The sequence below is a fragment of the Anolis sagrei genome, chromosome 6, assembly GCF_037176765.1.
Source record: "Anolis sagrei isolate rAnoSag1 chromosome 6, rAnoSag1.mat, whole genome shotgun sequence".
Taxonomy (NCBI): Eukaryota; Metazoa; Chordata; class Lepidosauria; order Squamata; family Dactyloidae; genus Anolis; species Anolis sagrei.
In genome coordinates this window covers 36,328,710-36,345,255 of record NC_090026.1, presented here as the reverse complement: position 1 = coordinate 36,345,255, position 16,546 = coordinate 36,328,710, and the positions used below count along the sequence as shown (strand labels likewise).

The 16,546-nt window shown below is 40.3% G+C and overlaps 1 protein-coding gene across 1 annotated transcript in view; it reads left to right on the top strand.

Moving 5' to 3' along the window:
* Nucleotides 1-15,555, top strand: part of KAT2A (lysine acetyltransferase 2A) — a 30,914-nt gene extending 15,359 nt beyond the window's left edge. Inside the window, exons 9-18 of the mRNA XM_060780953.2 lie at nucleotides 613-749; nucleotides 1,857-2,065; nucleotides 3,109-3,235; nucleotides 4,463-4,573; nucleotides 5,515-5,658; nucleotides 7,992-8,106; nucleotides 8,663-8,699; nucleotides 9,410-9,473; nucleotides 11,483-11,567; nucleotides 12,100-15,555. Of these exons, the coding sequence (XP_060636936.2) occupies nucleotides 613-749; nucleotides 1,857-2,065; nucleotides 3,109-3,235; nucleotides 4,463-4,573; nucleotides 5,515-5,658; nucleotides 7,992-8,106; nucleotides 8,663-8,699; nucleotides 9,410-9,473; nucleotides 11,483-11,567; nucleotides 12,100-12,293 (1,223 nt within the window). The 3' untranslated portion in view covers nucleotides 12,294-15,555. The remainder of the gene's footprint in view (nucleotides 1-612; nucleotides 750-1,856; nucleotides 2,066-3,108; nucleotides 3,236-4,462; nucleotides 4,574-5,514; nucleotides 5,659-7,991; nucleotides 8,107-8,662; nucleotides 8,700-9,409; nucleotides 9,474-11,482; nucleotides 11,568-12,099) is intronic.
* The last annotated feature ends 991 nt before the right edge of the window (nucleotides 15,556-16,546 follow it).

The window sequence follows — 16,546 nt, the reverse complement described above, 5'->3', positions numbered from 1 at the left end:
ATCCTTACTAATAAGCCCTGGTTTTACTTGCCGAGTATTTTAGTCACAACAGTAGGAGGAATCCAGATTGGGAAAGGTACTGAGTGACCTATTGCAATCAGAAGGGTTCAAGTTAGTCCCATTGGTTTCATGAGGTTTTCTCTCACAATGAGTAAACTCAAATTTGTTTCATAATTTATCTGACTCTTAAAACAGTGTTTATCTGTGTATTTAATAAGAGCCAGTGTGGTGAAGTTGTTTCAATTGTGGCTAATATTCCAGGAGACCGATAATGCATCTCCACTCCTCTTTGGAGATCCATTTGTGACCTTGGGCAAGTCATGCCCTCTCAGTCTTAGACTAAAACAATAGCAGTCTTAGACTAAAACAATAACCTCTGAATAAATCTTGCTAAGAGAATCCTAGGATGGAGTCTCTATAGAGTTGATTTGCAGCCAGAACAAAATGTAACCAAAACAAAACAATCTATTGCCTTGAAGTCTAGTCCAGAATCATAGGAAATGCATTGTAAATGCCAATACTGTGGAACATGACTTCTGGCAGTGACATGAATCATGTTCAGTTCCATACATTTAATCCTTATTTCTCATTTCTTTTTTGCTGTCCTCGTAGGTGAAAAGAGAAAACTTCCTGAGAGCTTGACTTTGGAGGATGCCAAACGGATCCGTGTGTTAGGTGACATCCCAATGGAACTTGTCAACGAAGTGATGTTGACGATCACAGATCCAGCCGCCATGTTAGGGCCTGAGGTACATTAAACTTGATGCTGAGTATAAAGGAGTGGGCCTTTACCATATTTAGTTGTGCAGAAAACAGCAAAAATATTATTATTTGAAACATAACAAGATTAGTAAACAGCAAACAAGATCACTGTGCTGGCTGTTGTATTGGATCACACATTGGACACTTCCCAAGTATTATTATTATTATTATTATTATTATTACCCCACTTTATCTCTCCAAAGGGGACTCAAAGTGGCTATGTTTGCCCTAATTACTGTCTGCATATATTTTACAAAATATATGTTGCTTTTGGAGGTCTGACAAGCAGTGCAATCAGTAATAAAATACTTCTCATTGCCAAATATGTTTTTTGGGTGGTGGCTCTCAAAAGAGTGTATCTGTGTCCCACCTCTTTTCATTGAATTAAGAAATGGAGGTGGATGGAGAAGAGGCTTTGGCAAATAAATGGCCCTTTCTTGTATCAAATGAAAGTTTGCTGAGATGTTCTGGTTAAATATCTCAAAATATAAGTACGTGTGAGGCCCTGTCCACTTTCAGTTTTGGCCCTCACTAATGTCATAATGACCTTCCTTCTTGTTATTTTGTAGTCCCTGATTAGGGTATGTGGCCATGAAAGAAAGATTGGTTCCCTACCCTTACTTTGTAGTTTATTATCGAAAAGATACTCCTCCTGACACATTTCATTAAAAATATTTTCTGATGTTTTGCATATTTTTCTCAGTCAAGTTATTTCATTAAGCAACACTGTATGATTATGTTGGTTATAAGGTTGAAAACCTTTGTCTGTTCCTTTTTTCTGGATATGGAGCTTGAAAGGAGGAATTAGAAGCAAAGGATTCTGGGAGTCAAGTGAGATTAACTCAGGAGTGAGTCACTGTGGCCCCTAGATGTTTTTGTCCTGCAGCTCCCATCAATTCTAATCACAATAGCCAATGGTGAGACATTATATGAGTTGCATACTAAAAGAATAAAAAATAATCTGGAGCATCTCACATCCCTCAACCCTGATTGAGCTGTGTTTCAGAAAAACAAATCACCACTCCCATCTACACCACATTTCAAATCCATTTGTACAAATATGTTTGAACTTCCTGCTTGTATTTTTTCTTTAGACGAGTCTGCTGTCAGCAAACGCAGCCCGGGATGAGACAGCCCGGCTTGAGGAGCGTCGTGGCATAATTGAATTTCATGTCATCGGCAACTCGCTCTCTCAGAAATCAAACAAGAAGATTCTCATGTGGCTGGTTGGCTTGCAGAATGTTTTTTCACACCAGCTGCCTCGAATGCCCAAGGAATACATCACCCGCCTGGTTTTTGACCCGTACGTTTGGGAGTGATTCTGTGGTCTTTCTTGAATGATAAGGGATGTCAGTTGTAATAGTTGAGAGATTGGAAACATTAATGAGGACTACAGTTCCGAGAATTCTCTAGCTGATATGTCAGTCCCAGCTGTCTAGGAGTTACTATAAAATTGTGGCTGTGTTTGTGCTATGTATACGACATAAAACAAGTCCTTGGGATTTACAAAGTTAAAGTGATGCATATTTTGCAGGAAGACTGGGTTTGAATCATGTACATAGCATAAGCACAACAACAATTTTATAGTACATCAATTGAACTGGCTATATTCATTGGCGAATTCTGAGAACTGTAGTCCTCGAAATGCATGGATATGAATGAAAGAATTTGATTTGCCAACAGAATAACAGGAGATCCACAGGCAAATCAACTATTCATAAAACTTAGTTTATGGCAGCGAGAGCTTAACTTAAATTGTGCAGCCATTTTCACCTCCAACCTCTACTGATTTTCTTCCCTTCCTGAAGAACCTCTCTGCAATTGAATCTGGGTTTTGTGTTGACAAAGGTTCTCCTGCCTTACAAGAATTATGTGAAATCTTTTGTAACTGGGTTGAGCATTTGAGAACGTTCTTTGGCATTACATAACTGAGTTAATGGCTATTGGTGGAAGCAGCAGGTAATGTTGTGATGCCTTTCTGCCTACCACATCTGTGTGTTCTAATCAAGGCAGATAGGGTATATCCACAGCATCATCTTAGCTGGTTTAATTATGATTTCATTAGGACTTGCATTTTAAAAATGAGGCAGAGCAAGGAGTTCCTGACCACCTCACAAAAATACTTTGCTGTTCCCAGCATTATAGGTATGAAACTATGAAAACTAAAAGAGCTATAGAGCAGTTTATATTTGTAATACAGATGCAGAAGACATCTCCGTAATCCTAAAATCTCACCTTTACTAAATTCAATAAAGGTGAAAAGATAAAACAAACAATATTATGCTCAGTTTTCCTTTCTTGACTGCCCAGTCCAAGCCTATACACTTTTTTTTTGTTTCTTGCCAGTAAGCACAAGACTTTGGCTCTGATCAAGGATGGCCGAGTGATTGGCGGCATCTGCTTCCGGATGTTTCCTACACAGGGGTTCACAGAAATTGTCTTCTGTGCAGTGACATCCAATGAGCAAGTCAAGGTAGGGTTAAAGAGGGGTATTTGTTTCCTTATTTCTATTAGGATCCATTGGTTGTGAACTAACTAAGTTGTGCTTTTTGAAAGGTCATTACCAGCCTTCTAAACTGTTGTGGAACACTTGTTGGGGAAAAAATGGGATATAAATAAAATAAGTAAATAATTATCAAGTAGAATTCACCTACACATCTGAATAGATTTAAGAATCACACATTGTTTTAGTGGGGGTCATGTTGTCCCTCCTAGCAATGCAGGTATCATGCATGTAGAACAGTGGTTCTCAACCTGTGGGTCCCCAGGTGTTGTGACCTACAGCTTCCAGAAATCCCAGCCAGTTTACCAACTGTTAGGATTTCTGGGAGTTGAAGGCCAGAATATCTGGGGACCCACAGGTTGAGAACCACTAATGTAGATGAAAAAGCAAAGAATGTAGGGAATGGCTAGGAGTTGATTATATTAGAAGTTCTGTTACACCAAGTGTGTGATTCTGCAGATGACGTTGGACTGTAAATCCTGTTATCTCTTACCAGTGATTATGCAGGCTAGGACTGATGGAAGCTGCAGCCGAACTAAAATCTGGAGGATACCAAATTCCCTGTATACACAGAGAATATGTTCATTTGGTTTAAAAGAGAAAATAACTCTAAAAGACAGATGTAGAGAAACTGTTCCCACTCGGAGCTGTTGAGCTCCATTTCCCATCATTCATTCATCTCCTAGCCACCTTACTTCCATAATGATTAGCAATAACAATAATGGAACTGTATTTAAAAAGTAAAACTTTGTGCTTTATTCATTTGCTTATTAAGAAATAATGTTGTTAGCCTCTGATTCTAGAGGAAAGTAACAAGTAATTATGTTATCTTTGTAATAATACTATTACTACTAATAAAAATAATAATACCTTATTTATAACCTGCCCAGTCTCTCCGAGGGGACTCAGGGCGGTTTCCAATAAAAAATAGCAAACATTAAATGCCATAATATAATAACAACAAACAAACCAAATCAAAAGCAATGAGTAAACCAACGTCAAATGAACATATAACGACTAACCCAAAATAAGTATCTAAATAAACTTAGAATTATCTCTCCAACACATTTAGAACATAATAAAATCTACACAACTAAAATACCTTAAAATGCATCATAGTTTACATCTGTATAGTTGTAAATGTGTTATCTCCAAGCTTTGGCTTTTACCACATGCAACTTCCTTTTCCTCTTGAAGGGTTATGGGACCCACCTGATGAATCACTTAAAAGAGTACCACATCAAGCACAGCATTCTCTACTTCCTCACCTATGCGGATGAGTATGCCATTGGCTACTTCAAGAAGCAGGTACTGTAGTAGTTCCTTTGGAGATTGTTTAGAAACAGCTTTGTGTTTAGGTATATGTCATTCTATAAACGAGGAGAGACAAAATGAGGTTTCTAAATTCTTTGCCTGGGATTCAGGAAGAACTTGGTTCCATTCACTCTCCTACTTTGACTGATTTCACAGTGTTGTTTGTTATGAGTATGTGTATGTATGTATGTATGTATATATATATGAATTTTTATAACTTTACAAGGATAATAGTGGGATGGAGAGCCATGTACACTATCCTGAACTTGTAAGAAGAAAGGCCAAATAATAAATAAATTAGTATCAAAATACAAGAGGGATTGGCTCTCCTCCCAGAGCTTGGAAATGGATGTTCTCTATGGACACATTCAAACATTCATACCAAAACAGAATTTAGTGGGCCATGCCAAAGCAAACTTCATTAATCCTTTGGTTCACATGTTCCTAATACATAGAAAGGTGCAGGTGTCATTGCTGTTGTTATTTATTATTCCCATCTTCTCCTGTATAACTTGGAAGAAGAGCTTTTTGCTTTCATCTTTGGTGGCTAATGTTAAATAGGGTTGGTTTAAGGCAAGCCAACCTTATACCATGCATTATGAAGCTGGTTGGTTCGGATCAATCAGTCAAGGTGAAAAACATTTCTAGGCCCAAATGAACCATCAACTATGGTGAAGGAGAGATTATACTTTTGAACTCTATCAACTCATTCAAGGAAGAAATGGGTGGCAGGAAGAGAGCTAGAGAATATAAACTACTGTTATATGTCTTAGAGTAAAGCAAAAATTGGGAACTGTGATCCTCTAAATATTTTTGGAGTCATTTTGGTTTCATTTTGACACCTCTCAAATTTCAGATTTCCAGATAGGAATGCTTAGTATATATGACTTGTTCATGCTGGAAGGTGAACAAGATGTTTCTTCTCTGACCTCCAGGGCTTCTCCAAAGACATCAAGGTCCCCAAGACCCGCTACGTTGGCTATATCAAGGACTATGAGGGAGCAACTTTGATGGAGTGTGAACTGAATCCCCGGATTCCTTATACAGAGCTCTCACATATCATAAAGAAACAGAAGGAGGTGAGGCATTAGGCTTGAAGAGGAAGGAAGATGGAATTGTCCTTGCCTCTTACTGTCTCTTTAGTCAGTTACATGTGCCATAGCATAGTACTTAATAATATACAGTTACCATTTAGAAAGGTGCAGGTGTCATTGCTGTTGTTATTTATTATTGAGTCTGACCCCTTCACCATTTATGCGAAGGGGTCAGACTCAAACAGTGGAAAATAGAGAAGTTAAAATTATAGGTTTAGCATGCAGACTCCAATCCAGCACTCTCTAGATGTGTCCTGCTGCAGCCTCTTAGAATAAATGCTGAAAAGATGGTCTCTTTTATTGGTAGAGAAACTGTTGATAGCAACAAATAGACCATATTGCAAGCAAGGATGCCCCCCAGTTTTTATTTTTTATACTACAACTTTCACCATTTTATCCCTACTGGCTGTAAGTGGTGATAGGTGTAGTTAAACATGTCTAGAGACCTCTGAGTTGGTAAATGATGAGAGCTGTAGTTAAATACATCTGGAGAACTCTGAAATGGGAAATTGTGTTTTAGTCTTTTTTTACTCTGGTTCAGTGGGTGGTGGAATCCTTAAATTTTGCCCGCATTTGTGCCACATTTATGGAAACAGTGTTGGGCAAGTGGGTTTATTAAAAAAAGATCCTCCCCATGAATGTATAGCAGAGTAACTTATTAGCAGCAGCATGACCCAGCACCAGTAGTCAGAAGTGATAAAAAGATCAAAAACACACAGAGCAATGCCATATCTTCCATAGGAGACTTTTCTTCATAGCAAAATAATATGGTTGCACTATTTACAAGAACAAGGTTTCTATAAGATGAACAAAGTTCTTTATACTTCCTTATTTGCTTCCACGCTGGGCTTCTTTCTCATGGAGATAGAATATTTCGCTCTCACAGAACTCTCTCTCGCACCGAACTTACACAGCAGCTTCCCACAGTAACTTTTTATATACAGCAGCCTTCACATGCGATAGCCTTCAACCTGGGTTTTCTCTCATCAGTTTCTCACATACCAGGCTTACTAACACTGAGGCCTACTAACACACTGAAGCCCTTCTCCCACAGAGACCTGTCACAGACTGAGAACTACTAAGCTGCAGGAACACCTTCTTATATTGAACTGCAGCTTTTGCTGAGTCATTGCATCCATTTAACCTTTTCAGTGCTTCACTTACAGTACATTTTTATAATTAAAAATACCTAGTTGAATTTTAGTATTTCTGACAAACAGTTCATCTTTGCAGATATGATTAGACTCTACTTTTTGCTGCAGCCAGTTTTGTCCAGCTGTCAGTCATGGGAGTAGATTCTAAACAGTCACAGATTCTCCACCCTTGCTATAAGCAATGAAGCACTTATGATCCCTTACACTAGCCTCATCCCTTGTGACTGCCAGCATTTTGCCCTTTCTTTGGCTGCACTTTGTTAAACGGCTTTGATACTAATCTTGGGGCCGCGACACAATTACAAGCAGTCCTCAAGTTATGAACAAGAGAGGTTCTGTATGTGTGTCTGTAAGTTGAATTTGTTTATAAATCGGAACACATATATATTTTAAGTGTAACTAGTCAATAATTTTTATAATTAGCTTTGGATGGCATAGGAACGGGTTAATTTATTTATTTATTTATTTATTTATTTGATGCATTTATTAACCGCCATTCTCAGCCCATTAGGGCGACTCATGGCGGTGTACAATACATATAAAGACAATTTACAAAGAGGGAGCAGTTAACACCCCTTTGTTTTGCTGTCTGTGCCCCTGTTCAGAAGATTTCACCTCACTTTCTATCCCTATGATAATTTGATTTTTAATAATTTGGCTTGTTTTAGAAACAAGGGTTGAGGAAAAAGCTTCAGTGGAGACTCCGTTTCCCTATTTCACTTCTGAGGGTCAGGTTTCTCTCACTTACTGATGCCTCATCCCCGTTCTTAACTATGAGTCATCTGTAAGTCGGATGTTTTTAACTCGGGGACTGCCTGTATAGCACTGTAATCTCACTTTCACTGTCATGGCTGCATCCTGTGGAATCCTGGGCTTTGTATTTTGGTGAGGTACTGGAGTCCTCTGGCTGAGAATCATAATTACCTATCCCTTCCTCAATTATAAATCTCAGGATTCCAGAGAATGTTGCCATGACAGTTAAATGAGAATCAGAGTGCAATGATTGTATAATGTGAAAGGACCCCTTATTTAGCAACCTAACTATGCATCCACCTCATCCCTCAATTATCTTTGCCTTGCTCCCTCTTCTTCCGCAGGGCTTGATGGGTGCTCTGAGGTTTCCTGGCAATCCAAAGTGTGACAGTTACTCCTTTCTTTCCACAGATCATCAAAAAGTTGATTGAGAGGAAGCAGGCTCAGATCCGCAAAGTCTACCCAGGCCTCACTTGCTTCAAAGAAGGTGTACGCCATATCCCCATCGAAAGCATTCCAGGCATCCGTGAGTCTAGCAGAGTTTGTTACTGGTTAGCCTTTGGGGGGGGGGGTATGTTTAGCATAGAGGGAATCATATTTCGTGTAATGCTGAGTCTTCTCTTTTTTACCCTCCACCCCCTTCATTTTTCTTAGAGATCAGGGATGGCCATAGCTGCACATTCACAAGACGAGGCTAACCTTTTAATATAAATGTTTTGTGAGATCACAGAAGTGTCCTGTTTGGCCCAGTGTCTTCTTCTCACCCGATGCATCAGTGACCAATAGAGCATGAACACAACAAACCACACATTCCCCACAACTGAAATACCTAATCATATTGTCTCCGATACCAAGTGTATTACAAGAGGAAACAGTCCATCTCCTTCTTCTTTTTTCACTGTCCTGATCTTGGTCCTTCACTGTTCCCTGGTGTCTACAAAAAAATAATAATACAAAAGCAGGTATAAACTCCAATATCTCTGTCCCTACTACCAGATAGAATCAGCATTATGTGACCATCTCTTCTCTTATTGACCACTGGTTTATTTTGAAATTATATGCTCTCTTTCTCTTTTTTGCAGGGGAAACAGGATGGAAGCCCCTGGGAAAGGAGAAAGGGTAAGCAGCATGACATCTTAGCTACTTCTGCCCCCTTCCTTGAAAACCCTTTTCTCTACTTGCAGAAAGCTTCTGATCTTCTTTGTTGTGTTGTTCTGAGAATTACAGATTTAATGTATGTAGAGAAAACTATTTTTGAAACCTTGCTTGTTGGCTGGCAATCATATACCTTTCTATTCTTCTGTGTTGACCTCAAAGGTCCAGCTGTAGGCCTACTGCTTTTCAGAAGATTTCAGATTTCTTTCAGTCATAGAATCATAGTTGGAAGAGACTACAAGGACCTCCCACTCTTAACTATATTTTGCCATGGAGGAATACACCATCAAAACACTCGTGACAGATGGCCATCCAGAGACACCACGGGATTCCTAGGCAACCTATTCCACTGTTACACAACTCTTACCATCAGGATATTTTTCCTAATGTTCCCCTTCTTGCTTTTACCCAAAGGGATGCAATAGTTTTGGAGCCATCTGTGCCAATAAGCTGCGCCAGGGATGGTAGACTACAGATGTTTGATGGAGTTCACTTTGGCCAGAATAATCAATAGTCAGGGATTTCTGTTATTTTCAGTCTAACAATGTCTAGAATGTCACATATTCTCCATTCCCGAACTATGCTGTAGATAAAAATTATGTTTTAATTGAACATGTTGAGCCCAAATGTTTCATAGGGTATTGATAATTCAAACTTTGATTTTTATTTTTCAGGAAAGAGCTCAAGGATCCAGATCAGTTGTATACCACCTTAAAAAACCTCCTTGCACAAATCAAGGTGATTTGATTAATAATAATAATAATAATAATAATAATAATAATAATAATATACTGAGGGCGGGGGGAGAGCTGTGACTACATCTTCCATGCTGAAGGGCTCTGTGTCCTTATAGGCTCTCCCGATCAAATCGCCAGCATGTCTGCATAGGCGCCTTTTATTCCCTCCCTACCAAAGCAGTACCTATTTATCTACTCACATTGCTGTTTTCGAACTGCTGGGTGAGCAGAAGCTGTTCTGGTAGTTGGGAGCTCACCCCAACCTGGGCTTGAACTGTTGACCTTTCGATCTGCAAGATACTCTGCAGCTGGCAGTTTAACCCGTTGTGCTAAAGCCTGGCCCATTAATATTTTCCTTCCCCAGGGATAAGCAGTGTGATTTTGCCAGGTGGAAGGGTAGACTGTAGGTCACAATAGGGACTGCCCAAACTTGATCCAGTAAACAAGGGAGACTCATCCCAACCCATCTTCAGAATGATATATTTTGTCCATCCTGTCAAATGTATCCTGATTTATGAACAAAGAGGAACCAACTTTCCTCTTTGGCTAGCTCACCAAAGACTGACTTTTCTAATTGTGCTCACCTCCAGTGGCAGTTTGCTCCGCCCCTTTTGCTTTTGCCTGGAGGCCTACGTCGCTATGGAAACGCAGCCAAACCAACGGCTACATTTCAAACCAACCTGCCTGCACTATATATTACTCAATAAAACCTGTTTTCTTAAAAACTCCAATAAATTAAGTAATTTGTTACAGAGGCTTTTCTTAGTAGTAAAATAATATGGTTGCTCTATTTACAACAGCAAGGTTTCCATAACATGAATAAACAAATACACAGTAGCTATACACACAGCAGCCTTCACACCAGAGCTTTCTCACATGAGGCTTCTCTCGCACTGAGACCTACTAGCACTAAGAGACTTCGACCTACAATAAGAGACTTCGACCTACTCACTCTCCTCAGGGTGACACTTGCTTTGGCCCACTGACTAACAGGCTTCAGCCTAGTAACTCTTTCAGTACTTGACTCACACTTTTGTCACCAAAAATACCCAGTTCATTTTTAATATTTCTGACAGACTGCAACTCCCATCCCCTTCGGCAAGTGGAGACAATGGAAAAGAGTAGTTGTCCAAATTTTCTGGAAGATCACAAGTTCCTCTGCTTGCTTTACATATAAGCTTTTTTGGCAACACAGCTGTCCTTTTTAGAGCAGTGACACTTAATAGATAGGCACTGAGGTGAAATTCTTAAAAGAAAAGAAAGAAGTAGCTTTCTTTCCTAACGTATCTCCTTCTACGTCCCACCTCGGAGTTTAAGATCTTCTGGGGAGGCCTTGCTCTCGGCCCTGCCTCTGTCTCAAACACGCTTGGCGGGGACGAGGGACAGGGCCTTCACGTCATCCCTTCTCACCTTTAGAAAGAAGGTAAAAACGTGGACGTGGGACCAGGCCTTCGGGTAATTAGGCGGAAATAACAATTGACAATGGCTTGGCAATGGATTATGGATAAGTTAAATGGAGTACTCAGTCATAGCATACGGCTAGATAATGGCCACCAGAGTGGTAATAGTTCGGTAGACTCTGAGTATATTGTTTTAATGTTTTTATGCTTTTAACTATTGTAATTATTGGTGACTTGTATTTTATTACGTGGCATCGAATTATTGGAGTCCCCCCCAGAGGTTGAGAAGGGCAAGGTAAAAGTGTTTGAAATAAAATAAATAGCTTCATGAGAACCAAGTGAGATTGATAATGTTTAAACAGGCTATTCACTATACAGAATACTTCAGCAAATTGGAAGCTAAAACAAAAGGGGTTTAAAAAATCTGGTTGGGAACCTGTTCCCTGCACACATATCCAGTCAGAAGAAGCCTGCCTCCAGGTGATGCTGAATTGCAGATCCCCTGAGCCACAGCCAGCATGGAGCTGCATTTCAGCAAGTTCTGGAGAGTGGCACTTTTTTTCTTTGCTTTTTTTCTGTGCTGATGTGTTCTCTTTCTCTCGCCTCACAGACCCACCCCAGCGCTTGGCCTTTCATGGAACCAGTGAAGAAATCTGAGGCTCCAGACTACTATGAAATCATCCGTTTTCCAATTGGTATGTAGCTAGATTTGGCCCTTACTTTTCTGAGTGAGGAAAAAAGTAAGATGCAAATAAATTTTCTTGAATTTTGTTAGAGGTGCCTGAATCCAAACAGGAGTTCAGCTCTAGAAAGCACAGAGCAGCTGCTTTCAATATGTGGTCCCATAAACTTCTGCCAACACGGCAGTGATAAGATACATTCCCAACTGTCATGCAGAAGACATGGGGGAAAGAAAACCCTTCGTCCATTCGAAACTAACTAACTGTTCCTCATTGAGGACTTGAGACTTGGGCAGTGTGGGATTGAATCCCAATAATGAGCACCAGCCATTCCTCATCTGCAGTCTCTTGGGTACGTCAAACTACATGACCTATATGCTGGTTGCTGTTGATGTGAGTTGTAGTCCAACAGATTCCAAAGGCATTAAGTTGGGGGAATACACTGTTGAAAAGGTTATAATGATGCACAAACAGCCAGAAGGGTGTGCTCCACTTTTCAAACCACTCTATTCAACTGAACTTTGGTCTTTCCTCCATCCTCCTGCAGACCTCAAGACGATGACCGAGCGGCTTAAGAACCGCTACTACGTCACCAAGAAGCTGTTCATTGCTGACTTGCAGCGCATCATCACCAACTGCCGTGAATACAATCCGCCCGAGAGCGATTACTGCAAGTGTGCCAATACCCTTGAGAAGTTCTTCTACTTCAAGCTCAAGGAAGGGGGACTCATCGACAAGTAGGATGTAGCAGCCAACAGTGACTTTTCACTTCCATCTCTTCCAGCTGGACATCCCACTGGCTGCCTTTTGCCGCATCTCACGCACAAATCAGATGCACTTGGCCTCCTCTTAGGTGATGGAAGCAGGGGCAAGAAGACGTGGGGAGTTTTGTCTGTGCTTGACACGTCTCTCTCCAACAGACCGGGATCTGCAATCCGCTCTCTTGGTTTCTGAGCCTTATCCCTCCGTCCATTGTGTCTTCCTTTCCAGAGGGAAGTAACAGGGAGTCCTCTAAAAGACTGTTGTTCTCTTTCTTTCCAGAAGAGATTATGAAAGATTGCAAAAGCATCAGAGATCCTACAGCTTGAGGGATTTGCTGATAAGGGACTGTACAATAGCTTCTCCGCTCCTCTCGCATTCTTTCCCATTTTTGTCTGTGGGTTTTTTGTGTAGGTCCATGCTTGCCGGGCTCTGGGAGTTTTGCTTGCTTGCACTCCCATCGTTGCTTAAGGGCTCAGCCATTTCTTGACATATGAATGTAGACAAGGGGAGCAGTGAAGGAAAGGAGCAGGAGAATGGTGACATAAACTGATATAAGTGACATGGAGTTTTACCTCATTCTCTTTTCCATCAAGAGCCTTTGAGGAGACCTTCTCCACAACCTTGCCTTTATTTTTAAGCCAGCATATGACTGTCTGCTTAGTCCGTCACTTGTTCGATGTTTCTACTCTTGAGAAGAAAATGGACCTTTGGTTAAAGTGTATCTGGCTACAAAAGGCTGACGGACAAGCCTCGGGGTGGATGAATGGATGGAAGGAAGGAAAGGAAAATAGTTTCCTTCCCCTTTTTAGCAGTATTGCCCTACTCATAGGGACTTGTTTCCAGTCACTGGTTTAAGCTGTCAGAAAATCCACCCAAAGCCTGCTGTTATATCGAAGCATCACTTTTTTCCTGGAGCAGGCCTGAGAAATCTGGCTCTCCAGATGATTTTGACTGCGGCTCTCACAGTCTCATTCCATTTGCCCTGCTGGTGGCATCTGGGGTGAGTTTTGAGCCAAAACATCTGAAAGTAGTGGTAATAAATAGACATTTACTCACACCATTTCAGATCCCAGCAGTTAGATCTTCCTCCATCTTCCTGCCCAGAACACTCCTGCTTTACTGTCCTTTTCTCTTGTCCTTGACCACATCATTTTTGAACCATTCCTGGTTACTTTTTCACCAGCAATTATCTGGCGCCACACTTTTCCTTTGTCAACTCTAGCATGGTGCAGTGGTCTCCATCCCGGGATTCTAGTCCATTTGTACCAAAACTGTCAGGACTCTTGGAATTGGTGATTGTGTAAGTTGCATTGGTTTTAGTCCTTTTGCACCAGCCCTTTTCGTTCCTGACATGCACTTTGCTAAACATAGCATCTCCCATATTGGACCTCTCTCATGTCTTGTTTAAGTTGTATGTGTTTTGGGGAGTTTGAGAGGGTTTTTAATGCCTGTATGGGTAGCCATCTTCACTTTAAATTACTTCAGTGAAACTTCTTGAATTATGATTGCTCTTCTGTTATGCATGAACATAACAATAACCTTTCCTGAAATGCCTGTCACATCGAGGGTGGGTCAAAAAGTAATATTTCTTTGTATTGTCGAAGGCTTTCATAGCTGGAATCACTAGTTTCTTGTGGGATTTTTCAGGCTATATGGCCATGTTCTAGAGGCATTTTCTCCTGACGTTTCGCCTGCATCTATGGCAAGCATCCTCACTACCTCTGAGGATGCTTGCCATAGATGCAGGCGAAACGTCAGGAGACAATGCCTCTAGAACATGACCATATAGCCCGAAAAAAACCACATGAACCTAATATTTCTTTCACAGCTACTGGAGTATCTGTGCACGGTATGACAGAGGTAACCTTACTGTGCTGATACAGTCTTTTCTTTTTCTAATTGACTAATTAGATCCATGAATCTGAATTTAAAAGAAAGAGTTGTCATTGAATTTCTAGCAAGGAATGTTGTGCACCCAAGGAAATCCATAATTGCTTGATGAATGTTTATAATTTGCCCCCTTCTGACTTTTAACTGTTTGGACCTCTGAAAGATAACCTACGTCGTTTCAAATTCATTGACTTGAATGATGTTAAAACAGCTTTAAATCATGGGTCATGAAACAAAATCCTGATTTTTTCCAAAATGATTTTGATGCCTGGGTTAAATGATGCCGCAAATGTGTTCAAATTGATGGTGACTATGTGGAACAGTAGTTTTGTGTAGAAGATAGTTCAGGCTATGATCTGTAGCAACTTCTGCTGTTATATGTTCATTCATAACGGTTTTATGGCACAGGGGGCAAAACTTTTTGACCCACCCTCATAAATGTGAAATGAGTTTTAAAAAAACACAGTGAAACAAGGGGTTAAAACACCAGTTGTCATTCCGTTGAAAAAAGCAACAGAGCCATTCAGTATTCGTGGAAGGGAGGGATGGGGAAAAGTGGTTGATAAGTCACGAAGACAAGTGGCACTTATTCCGTTGCCAACCATTCGGCTCCCTGCAGGGATTTTGTTGGGGTTTTACTAGTTGCTGTAAGATTGACAATGTAGGATGCATCCACATTGTACAATTCATGCAGTTTGCCACCACTTTAGCTGCCATGATTCAATTCTATGTAAACATGGGAGTTGTAGTTTTACAAGCTCTTTAGCCTTCTCTGCCAAAGAGTGCTGGTGCCACGCCAACCTACAACCCCAGGGTTGTTTAGCATTGCGCGGCGGCAGTTTAAGTGGTGTCAATTATTAAATTATTAATTATACAGTGTAGATTTACCCATATACAGAACTACATCTATTTGATTAACCTCACATTAGAGATACAACATAAAACATAACAGCCACCTGTCAGCATCCTATTAATACATTTTCCTGAGTTACAGAGTAAGGAAGGTGTATCGTGGGAACCAGTTCAAACATTTGTTGTTAACTCATTCCATTTTCTTTCCCCAACTTTTTGTGCACACCTGCTTTCCCTTCCTCTTATTATAGGAGAGTTGTTTGCCCTTTTTGTCCTACAGAACCTTATGGGAGTAGAGAGAGGGAGGGAAACATTTGAATGATGATCCATCTGCCTTCTCTGAAGCGATTGTTGCCTTCTGTCCACTACATTTGTATGTTTAACTTGTACAGTTACAGAGCATAAAATCTACCATTCTGGGCCTTTCTGTATTGTTGTCATTCCATTTTTTTAAATACATCAAAGAAAATAAAATAAAGAGTATGTCAGAAAAAGAAAAGTGCTTCTCTTTTGTCAATCTTGTGAAATTATATTAAATTGTGGCTTGGTACAGATGAGGGTTGTCTGGACAGTAAGGTTACAAGATTTTTTAAAAATACAAATCTATATAAATAAAAATGTAATGTTCTTTGTGGGATTAACATAACTCAAAAACCACTGGACAAATTGACACCAAATTTGGACACAATACACCTATCAGGCCAACAAGTGACCATCACTCATAAAAACACAGCGGAAGGGACTTACAAAGCCCCAAAAGCAAAAAGACGCAACAGCACATGCGCAAAAATGACTCCCCCTGTAATACACTACCTAAATGCTAAGGGCATGAATCACAGTGGTGTTTATGCCCTTAGCATTTAGGTAGTGTATTACAGCGCAAACTTCGCAATTGGAGGGAAACAGAATGAGGACACTAATCTCTAACCTTCACCATAATGCCAGTCAATGAGCTACTGATGACTGGCACTGCTCATTCACTTCCACTGGCTTCTTGCTACATGTCAGTGATACCAACTTCCCATAAGAAAATTCCCTGCGAGAGCTATGTGTCTTTTAACCTAACTTTCCGGATAACCCTCGTAGTTCTGACTCTTGGGTAACAGAAATTGTTAATTGCATAAATGATTTAACTCATCATTTCTATTGGACTACAACTCCCATCCCCTTCAGCCAGCAGAGACAATGGAAAAGAGCAGTTGTCCAACAATATCTGGAAGATCACAATTTCCTCTACCTGCTTTACATATAAGCTTTTTTTGGCAACACACATACATGTATGGATGCCCTTTTTAGACAGGAATATGACAACAGCTTCTCTGTTTATTGCTCATCTATACTAGGTGTGGAAAAGCTTCAGATTGCAAGATGTGCTCTCGTTTGTTTTATTAGATTCTGTTGGAAAACCAGGGATCTCCATAGCCTTTCGGAAGCGTGTCCCTTTTAGAGATTAATTGGCATTCACACTATTTGGAATAATCATAACCTTT